The sequence below is a fragment of the Scyliorhinus canicula genome, chromosome 18 (assembly GCF_902713615.1).
Source record: "Scyliorhinus canicula chromosome 18, sScyCan1.1, whole genome shotgun sequence".
Taxonomy (NCBI): domain Eukaryota; kingdom Metazoa; phylum Chordata; class Chondrichthyes; order Carcharhiniformes; family Scyliorhinidae; genus Scyliorhinus; species Scyliorhinus canicula.
Window position 1 is genome coordinate 89710906 of NC_052163.1, and position 20428 is coordinate 89731333.

Below are 20428 nucleotides of genomic sequence, written 5' to 3' on the forward strand. Positions count from 1 at the left end.
GATTGCCTTGTGCAAGATTAGGTATCCTGTAACATAAATTGGGATCAACACGGTCTCAGGAATAATTTTGATCGCTGAAGTAGAGAGCAATCTTCAGCTTTTATTTCCCGAACTGACCTGTTTTGGTCTGCCTTTTTGTTTTCTGGACAGCAGGCACATGGGAACACTAAACCTGCAAGTTCCTCTCAAGCCCCACACCATCCTGGAACCCCGTTCTTAGTGCCTTTACCCAGAGTGACTGTGGTGGGTGCATCTACACCACATGGACTGCAGCAGTTCAAGAAAACAGCTCACCACCCCCTTCTCGGGGGCAATTAAGGATGTTAATAGAGCTATCAACACACCCATCCCAGGAACAAGTTTATTTTTTAAAAACAGAAGATTACATTTTCCTGATGGAGAGAGAGTGTCTGTATTGTGATGCATGGGACCAACTACATAAACCAGTGGGTCTTTTCTTGCTTTTCATTTTCTTATGTTTTTATGTTATGCCAGGTGTAAAACATGTGGAGAGTATATATACAAAGGCAAGAAGTTCAACGCACGCAAGGAGACTGTACAGAATGAAGTCTACCTGGGGCTACCCATCTTCCGCTTCTACATTAAGTGCACCAGGTGTCTGGCTGAAATCACATTTAAAGTAAATATGCCTGCATTCCGCTTTCCATTTGTATAGAGTTCCCACCCCTGGGTTCTTTCTGTATAGATTACTGTAGCCAGGAAAGTCAGGAATGTAACTTTCTCCAGAATTGCAGTGAATGTTACACCATGTTATCAGTGCCATCCCCTCCCCTGATGTCATTGATTCTAGCTGGGGTGTGATTCCAGAGGCATATTATCATACGATGCCTCACTTCAGTGGCGCTGCTTCTCGTAGGTCGAGGTAACGGTGTTCTCAGCGTAGTTAACGATTGATGTCTTCCACAGCCGAGCCTAATCCTGGAGCAGGAAAACCTGGTTCATTTTTTTATCATCACAGAGTGACAAGGCCAGTTGCAGCAACCAACCTGCTCCCTATCTGAACAGTAATCATGAGATTTAAGAGGATCAGCTTGCTGCCACACTGGATGGTGCCTTTACCCAGAGTCACTGGGAAAGGGTGGCTGATTGTGTGAAGTGGTAAATATTGCACTTGTGCACTAGGCTTTCAATGCTGAGCTGCGGATTAAGGCACGTTGCTGAAGAAGATTATAAGGAGCTTTACCCACCCAACCTGAACTGGGAGTGATTCATCATTGCAGAGGGAGCCTCATTGAGTGTCAGGCTTATACTTTGCTTGAACTGGCTGCTTGATGAGGACACCGTGAATTAACAAAAAATGTTGGCTCTTTTATTTTCCAAAACAATACTTTATTCATAAACATTGTGTAAGTGCATTTTAAAACATTTCAAATGGAATATTACAGAAAATGCAGTAAAATGCAACTATTCTCCTTGAATCATGTTCAACTCGGAGGTGCCTCAATAAAATTGCACTACTTGATATTTACAATATGCATTCATGTCAGCTATACACCCGAGTAATTCTACACGGTTTCTAGCTAGCCCCTCGGTGTACTGTAGCTGGATGCATTTTAGGCAGCAACCTTTCCTCAATGAGCCTCTGTGTGCTGCCCCATCTTTAGTGTGTCCCTCTGCATGTAGTCCTGGACCTTGGAATGTGAGAGGTTACAACATTTGGTCAAGGACAACTCTTTTCCCTGGAGGACTAGCAGGTTTCAAGTAGACCAAAGAGCATCTTTCACAGAACTGATGGCCTCTTGACCACAGTTGATGTTTAACTCGGTGTGCGTCCCTGAGATCAGCCTGTAGATTATGGAGTTCTGTGCCATGGAGATGCTCGAGATGAAACTTGACAAGCGCCATTGCATCTATTTCCAGATCTTCTTTGCAAAGGCATGTTCCGAAAGGAGGTGAACAATGGTTTCTTTCCCATCGCAGCCAAGTCACGGGCAACATATGGAGGGGCTGAGACTCGGGAGGTGTAAGAAGGATCTAAGGGCCTTTCTCACACCAGCCAAGTTCCGCTTGCTCATATGGTTTGAACTGGAAAGCAAATTGTTTCCTAAGCAACTACTGTAGTAATGATCAGTTATTACAGCTTGGGGATCCTCCTGAATTCCAGCTTGTAAGATGTGTTTAGCTGCCGGTTAACTAGTCAATTGCAGATAATTGACTTCACGTAACATTGTGTCCAAAAACTGCCTTGTTTTTTGCTGCCTTCAAATGCACAAGACCCACTGTAACTTTGGAAAGTAGTGGTTGTGCTGGTGAGTTTTCTTTTCACCCCTGCGTTTGGTGCAAAACCATCAAAACACCAAGTGTCACGGGAGAGAGATGCTCCAGATTTGACTTGAGTGCTTTCAGGGTGCTCGTCGGGGCCAGAGAGGAAAAGAAGAATTAGAACCATGCAGCTGTCGTAAAAATCGAATTGGCGGGCAGCACGGTAACACAGTGGCTAGCACTGCTGCCTCACGGCGCCGAGGTTCCAGGTTTGATCCCGGCTCTGGGTCGCTGTCCGTCTGGAGTTTGCACATTCTCCCATGTCTGCATGGATTTCACCCCAACAACCCAAAAGATGTGCAGGGTAGGTGGATTGGCCACGCTAAATTGCCCCTTAATTGGAAACAGTGAATTGGGTACTCTAAATTTATTTTTTTAAAAGTAAAAGTCGAATTGGCTCCTTTTGGGAAAGACATCATTATTCGGTGTGGCGCCAGTGTGACCCATGTCCCACTCCAATATAGTTGACACTTGATCTGGCCCATGTGTACCAAGCAATCAATGGTCAATAAATACAAGCCTTAGCTAACAATGTCCATTAGTTTTTACTCCCCATTCTACTGGTGTAAGCCTTGATGGCAAATGTCATTATTGAATCATGAAAGGCATTAAAGCTAAGGTGCACTAGACTATTTTTAAGAACATTGACTAAAATCCACTATGTTTGCAGAGCCAAGGATCCCAGCCTATAAACTCTCCTTCCTGTAGTTTTACCATCTAATATTTACGAGCACTCATTGCTTTTTAATACTTACAGGAAAGATGTTTTTTTTAAAAACTGGTTGCAGGATTCTCTTCCTGTTTGGACCAGGGAAATTAATTTGGCTTGACATTTGCCATTTCATTCATTGCTCCTGTGTGTTAACCTTGTAGACTGACCCTGAGAACACAGACTATGTGATGGAGCACGGAGCGACGCGGAACTTTCAAGCGGAGAAGCTGCTGGAGGAGCAAGAGAAACAGATGCAGAAAGAGCGAGAGGATGAAGAGCTGAACAACCCGATGAAGGTATTACTAACTACTTACAGCACAGAAATAGCCCAACAAACCTGTCGGTGTTAATGCTTTAGACAGGTCTCCTCCCACCCTTTGTGTAACCTCATCAACATATTCTTCTATTCCAGTCTCCCACCTCTACTGATCCAGGTAGATTACCTTAGGTCAGTTTGCAGAGAGGGCGACAGGGTGGCAAAGTAGTTAGCACTGCTGCCTCACAGCGCTGAGAACCCGGGTTCGGTCCCGGCCCCAGGCCACTGTCTATGTGGAGTTTGCACATTCTCCCCGTGTCTGTGTGAGTCTCACCCCCACAACCCAAATGATGTGCAGGGTAGCTGGATTGGCCACACTAAATTGCCTCTTAATTGGAAAAAAAAATGTGTACTCTAAATTTATGTTTTAAAATGAATAAATAAATACGCTCAGTGTGCAGAGGGTGGGGTGAGAGCCAAATTAAAATTTTGCTGTTAAACCTCCTGTTTGAAGATCTGAAATGGGAATTACATTGCAAGTGCTTGGGCCATATTTTTCAATCAGCTTTTGAAACAATCCAGGCACCGTGTGAAGATTTTATTGTTCAGAGTTAAGGGCAGCAGGAGTTGACATGTGAAAAAGGTTAGGTCAGAGGGTGAGGAGGTGGAACGTGATAATTAAAAATATTTGCTGCGTGAAGACAAACCGATCTTTTTCTGTTCAGAAGAAAACAATGAGGTGACCTGTGCCAGATGTGTTTAAGAAACAGACTGGGCCATCCAACCTTTGAACCTGTTCAGCTAGAATATGGAATTGTGTACAAGATTATGAGGGGCATGGACAGGGTGGATAAGGAGCAGCTGTTCCTCTTAGTTGAAGAGTCAGTGACAAGTTCCAGGTGAGGGGCAGGTGGTTTATGGGGACTGTGAGGATAAACATTTTTAATCAGAGGGTATGCATTGCCTGGGAGTGTGGAAGAGGCGGTTTGCCTTGCACCCTTTAAAAAGTACCTGGATGAGCACTTAGCATGTCATAACATACAAGGCTATGGACCAAGTGCTAGCAAATGGGATTAGGTAAGCAGGCCAGGTGTTTTTCTTGTGTCGGTACATAATTCATGGGCTGAAGGGCCTCTTCTGCATTGTATTTTTTGTGATGGCTGATTACATCTTAACGCAATCTATCTGCCTTGACTCTGTAGCTCTTAATACCCTTGCCTAACAAAAATCTAGGCAATCTCAATTTAAATTACCCTAGCCTCAACATCTTTTTGAGCAAAGAGAGTTCCAGGTATTCCATTACACTTTGTGTGGAAAAAAATTATATCAGATGGCATTCCTGAAATGTAATCTTAAGCGTATGTCCCTTTGATCTGGTCTTCTGCATTACATCAATGATGACCCTTCAAAAGAATTTAATCGGCTGTAAAAAGCTTTGGGACATCCTGAATTCAAGAAAGACTATATAAATGCACGTATTTCTTTCCCCATGGGGCAGCAGGGTAGCATGGTGGTTAGCATAAATGCTTCACAGCTCCAGGGTCCCAGGTTCTATTCCCGGCTGGGTCACTGTCTGTGTGGAGTCTGCACGTCCTCCCCCTGTGTGCGTGGGTTTCCTCCGGGTGCTCCGGTTTCCTCCCACAGTCCAAAGATGTGCGGGTTAGGTGGATTGGACATGCTAAATTGCCCGTAGTGTCCTAATAAAAGTAAGGTTAGAGGGGGTTGTTGGGTTACGGGTATAGGGTGGATATGTGGGTTTGAGTAGGGTGATCATGGCTCGGCACAACATTGAGGGCCGAAGGGCCTGTTCTGTGCTGTACTGTTCTATGTTCTATGTTCTAAAATAGCTCTTCTCTTTCTGCCCTGTCAAATCCTTCAATCATCTTAAAAACCTCAAGTAGATCAGTTCTTTATTTTCTTTCCCCGGGTAAGCACAAGCCTAATCGCTGAGCATCCAGGACAGAAATTAATAGAATTCTGGAAACTAATGACATCAAGGGATATGAGGCTAGGACAGGAAAGTGGTGTTATGTAGTTGATCAGACATGATCTAACTGAATAATGGAGCAAGCTTTCCGGGCTCAATTGCTCCTATGTCCCTGCCTGCACCAAGATAGCTATTTCGTCCCCACTATCATTCTGGGCTGCAGTTCCCAGTACTGAACGCAGAACGAGCTTTATATTACAGATTTGTTACAGTGCAGAAGGAGGCCATTCAACCCATTGTTTCTGCACCGGCTCTCCAAATGAGCTTAGTGTCATTCTCCTGCCTTTTCCTCCTATTCTTGCACATTGTTTCTATTCAAATAATTACCCAATAAAATGAACCCAATATAACTTCCACCTCTTCGTATTCAGCTCCATTTATTAGATTGTAATTTTTGTCCCTAGTCTTTTTCAATATTTGCAGTCTTCCCATTTTTTCCCATGATTACCAATCTGTAACCAATGCTGAAAGGCACAGGCATTCTTCACCACCAGCCCTAAAAGGTGCTGACCCTTTCTGAAGATCCACGGGCATCTAAATGGGGCTGTTTAGCACAGGGCTAAATCGCTGGCTTTGAAAGCAGACCAAGCAGGCCAGCAGCACGGTTCGATTCCCGTACCAGCCTCCCCGAACAGGCGCCGGAATGTGGTGACTAGGGGCTTTTCACAGTAACTTCATTTGAAGCCTACTTGTGACAATGTGATTTTCATTTCATTTCATCTTCCAGTAGCTCATCCTAAGTCCGTCCTTCATAGCTGAGCCTAGAGAGCAACTGCTGGGAGACTGCTCTGTCGGTAGTGAACAATGGATGAAAACCAATCTTGACTTATTCACTATCGAGTTCATACTATTTAGCAAAGGTCATTGGATAGTATACAGGAACGAGGAACCTGGATTGACTGACTTTTCCCCTTATTAAATGGTGACGTGAATTGTAGCAGCTCAATGCCTGTACAAGGAGAATCAACAGAGATTAGGGAGGGTAGATAACTCCATCCTAGTCTGTGCAATATAGTAGCTGCAGGCTTTTGAGTGATCCCAGCACTAACAGTATACTGTGTTTATCCTTTTTAAAGGTTCTGGAGAACCGGACTAAAGACTCCAAGATGGAAATGGAGGTCTTGGAAAATCTGCAGGAACTGAAGGAGTTGAACCAGCGACAGGCAAACGTGGACTTTGAGGGCATGTTACTGGAGTATCAGAAATATGAAGAGGACCGGAAACGAAAACAAGAGGAGGATGATGAAAGAGAGATGAAGTAAGTCAAACTTTCAAAATGCCGAATAGTTCCAGCCCTAGTAATAATGACCTTCAGCATTAAGAAGCCAAAAAGAAGGATGGATTCAGAAGAAAGCTGAGTTGCTGATCACAGCCGGCATGGTGCTGGGAGCATCACAGATAGGGTCAGGTAGAGGTTCTGGGGAAATAAATGAAGATTTCCTTTCCATTCGCAAACCAGCTTTTTGTTTTGCGAATGTGTGATAAGACAGGTTTCCACTGTGATGTCTTTCAGAGTGGAATAGCTTCCTGACACTCACTCTCTATATGCACACAAAGGCAATTTTCTACAAAGTACTGGGATGGAGTGATGCTCTGCACGAGTTGGAGAGTAATGGATTACAGCCACCTCCAAAGAAACATTTTGATCACCTTTTTCTCACATTACTTCAAAATAAACCACATGACCTTTTTGAGATTTTTTTTAAAAAATCTTGCGGTTTGATTTGGTGACATCCACACAACTCGATTAGCACCAGATGCTGGTGTGTATGTATATCATGTTCCACGGTTCCAATGTATTATGACCAATTTGATCCAGTAGAACGAGAGGGAACTGGCAGGCAGTGCAGGGATCCCCTGTGGTCGTTCCCCTCAATAACAAGTATACCGTTTTGGATACTGTTTGGGGGGGGGGGGGGCTTACCAGGGGTAAGCAATGGGGCACATGTCTCTGGCACAGAGTCTGTCCCTGTTGTTCAGAAGAGAAGGTAGAAGAGGAACAGAGCACTTGTCATTGAGGACTCCGTAGTTAGAGGAACAGACAGGAGGTTAAGAGACTCACGGCTGGTATGTTGCCTCCCAGGTGCCAGGGTTTGTGATGTCTCTGATTGTGTTTTTGGGATCCTTAAGTGGGAGGGGGAGCAGCCCCAAGTCGTGGTCCACATAGGTACCAACGACATAGGTAGGAAGAGAAATGGGGTTTGAGACAGAAATTCAGGGAGCTAGGGTGGAAGCTGAGAGCTAGAACAAACAGAGTTGTTATCTCTGGGTTGTTACCCGTGCCACGTGCTAGCGAAGTGAGAAATAAAGAGAGAGAGGAGTTGAACACGTGGCTACAGGGATGGTGCAGGAGGGAGGGTTTTGGTTTCCTGGATAATTGGGGCACATTCTGGGGTAAGTGGGATCTCTACAAACAGGATGGTCTTCACCTAAAGCAGAGGGGTACCAATATCCTGGGGGGGAGATTTGCTAGTGCTCTTCGGGGGGGTTTAAACTAATTTAGCAGGGGGATGGGAACCTAAATTGTAGTCCCAGTGTACAGGGTGCTGAGAGTAGTGAGGTCAGGGATAGGGTTAAAAGTTCAAAAGAGGGCACCGGCAAGCAAGACGCTGGTTTGAAGTGTGTCTACTTCAACGCCAGGAGCATCCGGAATAAGGTGGGTGAGCTTGCAGCATGGGTTGGTACCTGGGATCTCGATGTTGTGGCGATCTCGGAGACATGGGTAGAGCAGGGACAGGAATGGTTTTTGCAGGTTCCAGGATTTAGATGTTTCTGTAAGAACAGAGAAGATGGTAAAAGAGGGGGGGGGGGGGGTGGCATTGTTAATCAAGGAAAGTATTACGGCGGCAGAAAGGGCGTTTGAGGACTCGTCTACTGAGGTAGTATAGGCCGAGGTTAGGAACAGGAGAGGAGAGGTCACCCTGTTGGGAGTTGTCTATAGACCTCCGAATAGTTCCAGAAATGTAGAGGAAAGGATAGCAAAGATGATTCTCGACCGGAGCGAGAGTAACAGGGTAGTTGTTATGGGGGACTTTAACTTTCCAAATATTGACTGGAAATACTAATGTTCGAGTACTATAGATGGGTCAGTTTTTGTGCAGGAGGGTTTTCTGACACAGTATGTAGACAGGCCAACAAGGGGCGATGCCACATTGAATTTGGTACTGGGTAATGAACCCGGCCAGGTGTTAGATTTAGATGTAGGTGAGCACTTTGGTGACCGTGATCACAATTCGGTTATGTTTACTTTAGCGATGGGCAGGGATAGGTATATACCACAAGGCAAGAATTATAGCTGGGGGAAAGGCAATTATGATGCTATTCGGCAAGATTTAGGATGTGTAGGATGGGGAAGGAAACTTCAGGGGATGGGTACAATCGAAATGTAGAGCTTATTCAAGGAACAGCTACTGCGTGTCCTTGATAAGTATGTACCTGTCAGGCAGAGAGGAAGTGGTCAAGCAAGGGAACCGTGGTTTACTAAGGAAGTTGAAGCACTTGTCAAGAGGAAGAAGAAGGCTTATGTTAGGATGAGACATGAAGGCTCAGTTAGGGCACTTGAGAGTTACAATTTAGCCAGGAAGGACCTAAAGGGAGAGTTAAGAAGAGCGAGGAGAGGACACAAAAAGTCATTGGCGGATAGGATGAAGGAAAACTCTAAGGCTTTCTATAGGTACATCAGGAACAAAAGAATGACTAGAGTAAGATTAGGGCCAATCAAGGATAGTAGTGGAAAGTTATGTGTGGAATCAGAGGAGATAGGGGAAGCGTTAAATGGATATTTTTCGTCAGTGTTTACACTGGAGAAAGACAATGTTGTCAAGGAGAATACTCGGGTACAGTCGACCAGGCTAGATGGGATTGAGGTTCACAAGGAGGAGGTGTTAGCAATTTTGGAAAGTGTAAAAATAGATAAGTCCCCTGGGCCAGATGGGATTTATCCTAGGATTCTCTGGGAAGCCAGGGAGGAGATTGCAGAGCCTTTGTCCTTGATCTTTATGTTGTCTTTGTCGACAGGAATAGTGCCGGAAGACTGGAGGATAGCAAATGTTGTCCCCTTATTCAAGAAGGGGAGTAGAGACAACCCTGGTAATTATAGACCTGTGAGCCTTACTTCGGTTGTGGGTAAAATGTTGGAAAAGGTTATAAGAGATAGGGTGTATAATCATCTTGAAAAGAACAAGTTGATTAGCGATAGTCAGCACGATTTTGTGAAGGGTAGGTCATGCCACACAAACCTTATTGAGTTTTTTGAGAAGATGACCAAACAGGTGGATGAGGGTAAAGCGGTTGATGTGGTGTATATGGATTTCAGTAAGGCGTTTGATAAGGTTCCCCACGGCAGGCTATTTCAGAAAATACGGAAGTATGGGATTGAAGGTGATTTAGCGGTTTGGATCAGTAATTGGCTAGCTGAAAGAAGACAGAGGGTGGTGGTTGATGGCAAATGTTCATCCTGGAATTCAGTTACTAGTGGTGTACCGCAAGGATCTGTTTTGGGGCCACTGCTGTTTGTCATTTTTATAAATGACCTGGAAGAGGGTGTAGAAGGATGGGTTAGTAAATTTGCAGATGACACGAAGGTCGGTGGAGTTGTGGATCGTGCTGAAGGATGTTATAGGTTACAGAGGGACATAGGTAAGCTGCAGAGCTGGGCTGAGAGGTGGCAGATGGAGTTTAATGCGGAAAAGTGTGAGGTGGTTCACTTTGGAAGGAGTAACAGGAATGCAGAGTACTGGGCTAATGGCAAGATTCTTGGTAGTGTAGATGAACAGAGGGATCTCGGCATCCAGGTACATAAATCCCTGAAAGTTGCCACCCAGGTTAGTAGGGCTGTTAAGAAGGCATATGGTGTGCTCGCCTTTATCAGTAGGGGGATTGGGTTTCGGAGCCACGAGGTCATGCTGCAGCTGTACATAACTCTGGTGCGGCCGCTCCTGGAGTACTGCGTGCAGTTCTGGTCAGCACATTATAGGAAGGATGTGGAAGCTTTGGAAAGGGTTCAGAGGAGATTTACTAGGATGTTGCCTGGTATGGAGGGAAGGTCTTACGAGGAATGGCTCAGGGACTTAAAGTTGTTTTCGTTAGAGAGAAGAAGGCTGAGAGGTGACTTAATAGAGACATAGAAGATGGTCAGAGGGTTAGATAGGGTGGACAGTGAGAGTCTTTTTCCTCGGATGGGGATGACCAACACGAGGGGACACAGCTTTAAATTGAGGGGTGGTAGATATAGGACAGATGTCAGAGGCAGTTTCTTTACTCGGAGTAGTAGGGGTGTGGAACGCCCTGCCTGCAACAGTAGTAGACTCGCCAACTTTAAGGGCATTTAAGTGGTCACTGGATTGACATATGGATGAAAATGGAATAGTGTAGGTCAGATAGGCTTCAGATGGTTTCACAGGTCGGCTCAACATCGAGGGCCGAAGGACCCGTACTGCGCTGTTATGTTCTATGCTGCGTGTGTCACTGCTTTCACTACAGTACAACGGCAATCCATTCACCGGCACTTGTGAAGCTGAAAATTAAGAAACAATGGGACTGTTTTGAGAGATGTCACCTTGGGATATTTGTGAAAAAATGACACCATGTCCATGGTTTTCAGAAGTTTGGAATCCAGTCAAAATTGTGTTTCCTCCACACTTCCTCCTTCCCTCTTGACCCTCCTCCTCTTCCTCCCCCGATGCTGCTCACCCTTCCCCAACCAAGCATACCTATCAATGGAGAGTTTACTTGCCAGTAATAGGTTCCCTCTGTAGATTTATCTCACCTGTTTCTATCCTGAAAGGTCCATGTTGGAAACTGCTCACACAAAGAGAATACTAGAAGACTCGGACTCTGATGAGGAACCCCTGAAACCACCTTGCAAACTGAAACCCAAAGTGCCTCAGAAGCCCACGGATATTCTCAACGAGGTAGGATATTGATTCCATTTCAAATGCTTGAAAAGTAAGAAATAGATTTCACACGTCACATTTCTGGAAGACCATTCAGCCCAAATAATAATCCTTATTAGTGTCACAAGTAGGCTTACATTAACACTGCAATGAAGTTACTGTGAAAATCCTCCAGTCGCCACTCTCAGGCGCCTGTTCGGTTACACTGAGGAAGAATTCAGAATGTTTAATTCACCTAACAAGTATATATTTCGGGAGGAAACCGGAGCACCCGGAGAAAACCCACACAGACACGGGGAGAACGTTCCAACTCCGCACCGACAGTGGCCCAACCCGGGAGTCGAACCCGGGATCTTGGTGCTGTGATGCAACAGTGCTAACCACTGTGGTACCATGCCACCCATTGGCTCAGGGTTTCTAGGAAAAATCTCCAGTTTTCCTCACTTTTCCCCCAATATTCCACCCAGAAGTCCTTTCATTTATTGTTCACTCTAGTGAAGAACATTTGGGCATCCATTCTAAGTTCCCCAGTTTCAGCCTGTATATTATTGTCACTACTTGGTATGAATCGTTTAGCTTTACGAAGTTATCTCTGAGTCTTCTCGAGAGATCTTCTCTCAATCGCCAACTTTTAGTCATTGTTCCAGTCTTTCCATATATGGTGCGATCCTCTGAGACTAGCTTTGTGGCCTTGCACATGCTTCCAGAGATTTATTTCTACAAATGATACAGGCTTTAAGTTTTAAAAATCCATCTTTTTCTGATTCATTTAGTCCCATGTGACAGTTGCGGCTCTCTGAATGCACAGAATGATTAGATAATGCTGACTTTCCAGTTTCTCGCTGAGCCAGATCAAGCAGAATGGTCCCAGGTACCTTCCCTGTTCGTGCTGACCTCTGCACAAGTAGAGTGGCTATGATTGTCCTCCAGACCCATTGGTTAGAGAAAGAAGACAAACAGCCATGGTTCCTATTCCTAATTGCCATCCAGGAATCCCAACCAGCACTATGCATACCTGGATAAAGGCAGGGTTAGATTTAACCATGTTGGAATAACTTGCCAACACTCGCCATCAAAACACCCACGTGAAGGATTTTAACAAGAGCCAAGGCACCAGAGTACTCAAATAAAAACAGGAAATGCTCAGCCAATCTGGCCGTATCTGAGGAGAGAGAGATAGAATTAATGTTTCAGGGGAATAATCTTTCATCAAACCTTCATCTTGGCCAATTATTTGTCCGTCAAACAATATCATTAAAACTGATTATTTGGTCAGTATCACACTGCTGTTTGTGGGAATTTTCTGTGGGAAAGCTACGTTCTGACAAATGGTAGTCAGCCTGAAATGTTAACTCTGTTTCTCCCTCCACTGCTTCTGCTTGATTTGTTGTGTATTTCCAACATTTTCTGTATTTCTTTCAGATTTCTAGCATCCTCGGTATTATCCTTTTTGTAGCAGAAAGCTGTCAATGCCTGTGTGACCATGAGTCATAGGTTTGTGTGTATCAACAGAACCTTTCAAGAAAGAATGAAAGGAACTGTGAAAGGATGAGAGGATAGGAATGAAACGTCTAACCTGTAAGTCTCTGATTAACCCAGCTAAGGAGAAGCAGATAGAAGGGTTGCTCATGTTATACACATGAGACTATGTGTTGAAGTGCGTTCAGACTGCTAGCAAAACTGCTATTTTTGGCTTTGAGAAGTTGCAGCCCATATGCAAGTTATTATGGTATTTCTCATTGTTCTTTTATTTCTCGTTGTGGTTTTAATTTGTCTCTGCAGCAGAATACTGATCGTCCGAATAAGAAACTGAAGCCAGAGAGTTGGGAGAGAAGTGTGGGAAAGCTCAACAGCAATCCTCATCTCTCTGGGTTGGTGGTGAAGAAAGCACAGACCAAGAAAGCAGATCCATCGAACCTTGGCAACGGTGACAGTGTCCAGAAAGGTTGCCCAACCAGACATGGTGAGAATTGGCCGCAAGATACTGAGAATTTTTTTAATCATCTGAGTATGTTTTACTGAGAAAGCACTGTGGCTAATTTACTTCTCCAGGCACTCTGGGGCACATCAATGTGTGTACGTATCAATAGCCCACCCTTGAGTTTGATCTTGAAAAATGTGTCTTATCTTCTATGATGCACAACCCTGACAGACTTCATGCAATGACATTTAATAAGCTGAATAAACTCGGTGGGTAGCACTCAATCTTAAGTCAAAGGATAATGGATCATTATATTAAGAACGGACAGGAAGCTAGTGAAATGTGGAGGGGTGACTCTTGATTATTTATGATATTAACACATCTGAGAGGACTTACCTAAGTTTAGGAAACCAGGATGTAGAAACGGTTTGGGTTGAGATGAGAAATTATAAAGGCAAGAAGTCGCATATGGGAGTGGTGTGCAGACTCCCTAATTGTAACTACATGGTAGGACAGAGTATAAAGAAAGAGATAATAGGAGCTTGCCAGAAAGATACAGCAATAATCATGGGGGATTTTAATCTATGTACAGACTGGAAAAATTCAAATGGGCAACGGTAGCCTTATATGAGGAATTCATAGAATGTTCTGGCGATCATTTCTTGGACCACATTTTAGAGCCAATCAAAGAGCATGCTATATTAGACCTGGTACTGTGCAATGAGACAGGATTAATTGATAACCTCAGTGAAGGCACTCTAGGCAGCAGCGATCATAACATGATTGAGTTTTACATTTCGTTTAAGGGAAAAAAGAGTGGGTGCGAAACTAGTACTTTACACTTTATGAGGGCATGAATGCAGAGCTAGCCGAAGTAAATTGGCAAATGAGGTTATGGGATAGGTCAATAGAAATGCAGCAGCAGACATAATACACAGAATAGGTACATTCCAACAAGAAAGAAAAAATCCACGGGGAGGACCCACCATCTGTGTTTAACTAAGAAAGTTAAAAGCACAAAGAAAAAGCATAAGATTGTGCAAAGACGTGTGCGAGGTCAGAAGATAGGAAAGAGTATAAAGAATAGCAAAGAATGACAAAGAGCTTAATAAGAAGGCCAAAATTAGAGAATGAGAGAAAGCTAGCTGGAAATGTAAAAATGATAAGTGTTTCTATAGATATTTAAATAAGAAAATAGTTAACAAAATGAGCGTTGGTACTATCGAAAGTGAGTCTGGGGAATTAATAGTGGAAAGTAAGGAAATTAATTGGATAGGTATTTATATCAGTCTTCACTAAAAAGGATACAGGGAACATCCCAAAAAAAGCAGAAAATCAGGAATTGGAATGAAGGGAGGAACTGAAAAAAATTACAGTCACCAGGGAATTAGTATTTAGCAAATAGTTGGAGCTGCAGGCTGATGAATCCCAAGGTCCTGATGGACTTCATCCTAGGGTCCTAAAAAAAGTGGCTAGTGAGATAGTTTATGCATTGGTTTGCATTTTCCAAAATTTGCTAGATTTGCGGAGAGTCCATTAAGTTGGAAAATAGCACATGTTACTCCTTTATTCAATGTTTGGGGGGGTGGGGGGAGAGAGACAAAGTAGGAAACTATAGGTCAGTTAGCTGAACATCTTTCATAGGAAAAATTTGAGAAGCTATTGTTAAAGAAGTTAGTTATAGTACAGCACTTAGAAAAATTCAATGCAATCAGGCAGAGCCAACATGGTTTTGTGAAAGGTAAATCATGTTTAACCAATTGGAATTCTTTGAAGGAGTCACATGTGCTGTGGATAATGGGGAACCGGTAGGTGTACTGTACTTGGATTTTTAGGAGGCATTTGAAAGGTGCCACATGAAAAGCTATTGCAGAAATTAAAAGCTCATGGCCTAGATGCTAATCTATTGACGTGGATAGAAGATTGGCCAGCTAGCAGTAGACATAAATGGGTCTTTTACGGGTTGACAGGATGTAACGAGTGATGTGCCATAGGGATCAGTCCTGGGGCCACAATTTTTTACAATTCACACAAAAAGACTTGGATAAAGGGACCAACAGTATGGTTGCCAAATTTACTGATGAGGCAAAGATAGGTAGGAAAGTAAGTTATAAAGAGGACATAAGGAGACTACAAAGGGACATAGATATGTTAAGTGAGTGGATAAAGATCTGGCAAATAGATTATAATGTGGACAAATGTGAAATTGTCTATTTTGGTGTAAAGAATAAAGAAGAAGCATATGATCTAAATGGTAAGAGATTTCAGAGCTCTAAAGTGCAGTGGGATATGGGTGTCCTAGTGCATGAATCACAAAAGGTTAGTATGCAGGTACAACAAGAAATTAGGAAAGCTAATAGAATGTTATTGTTTATTGCAAGGGGAATTAAATAAATAAGTAAGAGCATTATGCTTCAGCTGTATGGGGCACTGGTGAGACCACATCTGGAGTATTATGCGTTAGAAGCAGTTCAGAGAAGGTTTACTAGACTGATACCAGGTCTGGGTGTTTGTCCTGGAGGAAAGGTTTGGCATGCTTGGCTTGTATCGATTGGAGTTAAGTGTAAGAGATGGCTTGATTGAAACATTTAGGATCCTGCGCAGTCTTGACGGGATGGATGTGGAGAGGATCTTTCCTCTTGTGTGAGAATCTAGAGCTAGGGTACACTGTTTAAAAATAAAGGGGTGCTCATTTAAGTCAGATGAGGAAACTTTTGAGGATTTTTTTTCCTGTGTGTAGTAAATCTTTGGAACTCCCTCAAAAGGCAGAGGAAGCAGAGTAAATATTTTTATTGCACAGGTAGATAGAATCTTGATAAACAAGGGGGCGTAACGTTACCGGAGATAGGCCCAATGTTACAATAATTTCAGCCACAATCGGAGCAAGTTTGAGGGGCTGAGTGACCTATTCCTATTCCTAATTCATATCACTCGGGACCCACTCTTGAGCACAAATCTAAACTGACACGCCAGTGATACATAAGTGGAGGTGCTAGTTCTATCTTTTAGATTAGATTTTAAACTAAGCTCTCCCCTCGCAAGTGAGCGCAAAGGATCCCTGGCCCTGTTCAATAAAAAGCAAACAATATCTCTGGAGTCCATGCCTATGTTTATCACTCAGCCTAACATCACTAAAATATTATTTGGTCACTATTTTATTCCTGTTTTGTGGGGCCTTCCTATGCACATGCTGGTTATCACATTTCCTACAATACAACAGTGACTACATTTCAAAAGTACTTTATTGGCTACAAAGTGTTTTGGGTGCTATATAAAAATTTAATCAGCCATCAATTTTTGGAAAGCTACTCTCTCCTCAGAAATAAAGGCTGAACAAACGCAGGCAACAGAAAGGGTTCACATTACTTCCACTAGCGAGCTCCAGCCTCTGCTGCATTATGTGATTGCAGCTGAATGGCACCAACGACCTTGTCCCCTGTGCTGCTGGGCCCATGGAGAGAAAAGGGGAGTGGTAAAGAACCGGTTGGGATTGTTCCTCCTGAATACTCTGCTGACCTCTGTTGTAAAGGGAACATGTGCAAATGTGGGAGTGAGGACAGAATTGAGCTATGATCGTGATGACTTCTTGGTAAAATAGCCAAATGACCCTCAAGGGAAAGGTGGCAGGAGGGTTTCAGCAATTCATTTATCTATACCCCAGCCTGAATCAGGAGAGAAAGAGAAACTCAAATAGAGAAAGAACTCGCATTTACGCAGTGCTTACCGCATCCTTGGAACTTAGTGTTTTACAGTTCACAAATTACTTCTGAAATCAACAATATTGAGTAAAGCTGACAGCCGATGCATGTCTAGAAGATCGTACTAGCATGAGTGCTGATTTAGCTTTTAAGTGATATAGACCAAGGGAGGGATTTAGGGTTTCCGTGTCACTGCCATGAGATTTTTCATATCCACCCCTTTCAATTTACCATCTCACCACAAGGCAGATTTTCCACAGTGTAGCGGCCACTCCATTTTACATTGGAGTGCCAGACTAGGTTATACATCAGAGTGCTGGATGAGACATTTTCCTGCAGTTTTCTGAATGAATGACTAATGAAAATGCTGCTACTTAATCCAACGGGGGACCCTACTGGGATAGCCATTCTGGGAGAGGTACAAAAATGTTCAGTTATTAGTTTCATTAAGAGAGACCATTCAGTTACTCAGACAAGTCGCTTAACAAATATAATATGTTTTTACTTTCATGTCCTAGTTACCGAGACTCATAATTCTGTGGCGTTACCTGCTTCAGCAGTGTTATCAAGTGCAGCACAAGTACAAAAAGCATCAGCAATCTGTAATTCCTCCTTGAGCCTTCTGGGGGCATACTCTGACAGTGAAGGAAGCAACAGCGATTGAAGCAGAGTGGTGGTCTCAGGCGACAGTGGAGCTTTTTCACGAGATGAACAATACTAACTAATATCTCAATGCTTTTTCCGTCCTTCTGTAAATAGTTACATCTGTAGGAACTATCTCTGTTTGTATGAATTTGGAATACATTGAAATCTTTTCCCAAGGTTCTTTTCAAGGCTTGACATTCTTAAAATCAATTGGAGAATGCTATAGTCTTCTGTCGTTTAATCAAATTGTGGGTTTCTACAAACAGGGGGTATAGGTGATGCCCATTACAAGAATTCCAGAACTAACTGAGGCTACTCACCAGATCATGTGTATGCCTGTGCAAGTGAATGTATTTGCTCAAACGCCAGTCTCCTGTCTAGGCTCACATCAGCCAAAACCCTACTGTTCCTCACAGTGGTAAATGTTGCCTGGGATTTTTGCTTCTGTGACCTAATGTCACAATGTGTGAATACAATTAGTTTTCTTATGTGACTAATTTTCTGACTTTACTGTTATTTTAAATCCAGTGGGACCCCTCCACTTTGCCCCCACATTGTTAAGTCCACGATAACGCAATTCAGTCTACAGGTATTTTCCCACACTCAAATTGGGATTGCCATCCTCCTGTCACTCTGCAAATTCTGTTTGGATATTGTATTATTTTAAAATTATGTATATCAAGTGCTGTATTTTTCTAATCTATAGTCAAAAGACGTTTTGTTTATATGACTGCAAACATTGATTAGCAATGTGTTTATATGTACAATTATTCATGTGATTTATGATCTGTAAAATATATGATAAACATATAAATGGATGATGCACAAATTTGAAATATTGATATTAAATCCAATACCCTGCAGGTTATTGAAAGATGATAAGTAGCTGTTACTCCTGTAGGTGATGCTGAAATATGTTTTGGTGTTTTTAAGGGCCATGTTATTGGACATGTTTTGATGTATTTTATACTGAGGGCATATGCATTCCAACAGGTTCACAGTGATTATTATTTATATCTTGCATTTTTATCTCTGCAACTGAACTAGCTTTTGTGTCTTGTTAATGTCTTTTTCATCTTCTTTTGGGAGAGATTTTATGATAAACTGTGCAAGACTTCGGTTCAGTCTGACATGGAGAATTGTGTGCCATTCCGGACACCACCTTTTGGAAAGTTGTGAATGCAGATGAGAAAAGGTGAGGGGGGGGTGGCATGGTGGCACAGTGGTCAGCACTGCTGCCTACAGTGCTGAGGACCCGGGTTACCATCTTGTGTGGAGTTTGCACATTCTCCCCGTGTCTGCGTGGGTTTCCCCCCTATAACCCAAAGATGTGCAGGTTGGTGGATTGGCCATGCTAAATTGCCCCTTAATTGGAAAAACATAATTGGGTACTCTAAATTTATATTTGTTTTAAAAACTTTTTTAAATGAGGCAAAAAGGTGGGAAGGCAAGTGGTGAGGATGATACATTTTCAGGTGAATCACGTGACATTTTCATGTGACATTTTGGGTGGGATGCCCCCACCTGAAACTCACTATGCCTGAGTCCCCAAGCATCTGATTTGCCCGATGCGTGGCTCTGCTGCTTGCAATTATCAAAGGGAGCAGCATTTAAACGGTCTCTCAGCACTCACTCTCAGTCAAGCCAGGAGGATGGCAGTCCGGACATCAGCTCTTTGATTTGTGAATGCTGACCTGGCCAGGCCTCAGGACCCTGTGGAGGAGAGTCAGGGCACCCTGTACCCCCCAAGTTGGTCGGAGACTGTTGTGCCTTTATAAATCATAGTGTGGGTTTAACCTGTATACAGTGGACAAATGATCACACAAGTTGTTCAGTACAATAATTGTTTATTAATGCACACAGTTAAATACTTAATCAATCACATGTTCATTGGATTATAAACTAATACACTGAAAATGACCTTAAATTAACTTCCAGGAGACCTACAAATACAGAGCAGGTATGCCCTTATCTGTGGTCTGGCAGTGCTGGAGTTCTTGTCGCTGGTCATCTATGCCTTTTGTTCTGGTCCCTCTGTGAATGGTCCTCTCTTGGCTGGTGATGGGTTCACCGTTGTTGTTGGCTGCTGAAACTGTACTCTCAAAGGCGGCAATCGAGAGAGAGCTTCTAAGGTGGTGCAGCACCTGTTAACCTGCTTGGATTTTCATGCCCTTTTGTGGCCGGTCTCTGCGTCATTGTCAATCAATTGATCAGGACTCCATCACCCTGAGTGATCAAGACTAATCGGTCTGGCATGTCGATTTTAGGATGGGCACTCAGTGGCTATGCCTAGAAGTGTTTGGGGCAGAGGCTTGGATGCTGCTGTGTCTGGTGAGCAACGTGATTGACAGGATTTGGGCAGCACGGTATGTTGGTCATTCTGGGTGAGTGTACTCATCGCTCACTTGGCTCTGTTTCTCGTTCTAAGCTCTGGAGTCGCCAGGTGCCGTTAAGACACCGCCACAAGTTTCAAGGTGGAGTTCAAAGCAATAAAAACCGTACACCAATTAGTAAGTCCAAACAACTAGAGTTTATTATAATACAATTATAATAACTACCCATGCACACACTAAATTAAACTTACTCCTACCGCTAAACAACTAATACTTATCTCGAAGGAACTGCGAGGTCAGGGAACAAGGCTTCTTGCTCTGCTCTGGTCTGCAGACTTCAGATTACTGTCAGTTGCCAAGGGTGTCAGGAGTGCCTATGTCTGGTAGCGGTCGTCGTCGTTAGGCACTCACTTGGTGGTGGCTGCTGCTAGACGGCTGTAGAAGACAGGAGACTGAACCATGTGTGGGACCTTTTATAGGTCCCAGGGGGTCCGCGCCCCTTCGGGCGGACTCCCTTACCTGCTTGGAATCAATTGGGTCTCTTCCCAATCGATATGTTTTGAACCCCCCAATCCTAGGGCAGTTCCTTGGTTGCTGGGTGGTTCTTGGGACCTTTTGTGTTGGGCTTCTCTGGCCTTCCATAGAATGTATTGATTTGTTCTTAATTTGTGTCCATTGTATCTGGGACTCGCCCGATAT

At 43.5% G+C, this 20428-nt stretch overlaps 1 protein-coding gene across 3 annotated transcripts in view; it reads left to right on the forward strand.

Annotated features, from left to right (window-relative positions):
• Window positions 1–18273, forward strand: part of yju2 (YJU2 splicing factor homolog) — a 32458-nt gene extending 14185 nt beyond the window's left edge. The window contains exons 3-8 of one of the 3 annotated variants that reach the window (XM_038777205.1): window positions 496–640; window positions 3157–3291; window positions 6315–6496; window positions 11024–11150; window positions 12915–13095; window positions 17270–18273. In XM_038777205.1, coding sequence (XP_038633133.1) covers window positions 496–640; window positions 3157–3291; window positions 6315–6496; window positions 11024–11150; window positions 12915–13095; window positions 17270–17415 — 916 coding nt within the window. In that variant the 3' untranslated portion in view covers window positions 17416–18273. Of the gene's footprint in view, window positions 1–495; window positions 641–3156; window positions 3292–6314; window positions 6497–11023; window positions 11151–12554; window positions 12892–12914; window positions 13096–17269 lie in introns of those variants that run through there. The other 2 variants (XM_038777207.1, XM_038777208.1) reach the window with 2 other exon arrangements.
• The last annotated feature ends 2155 nt before the right edge of the window (window positions 18274–20428 follow it).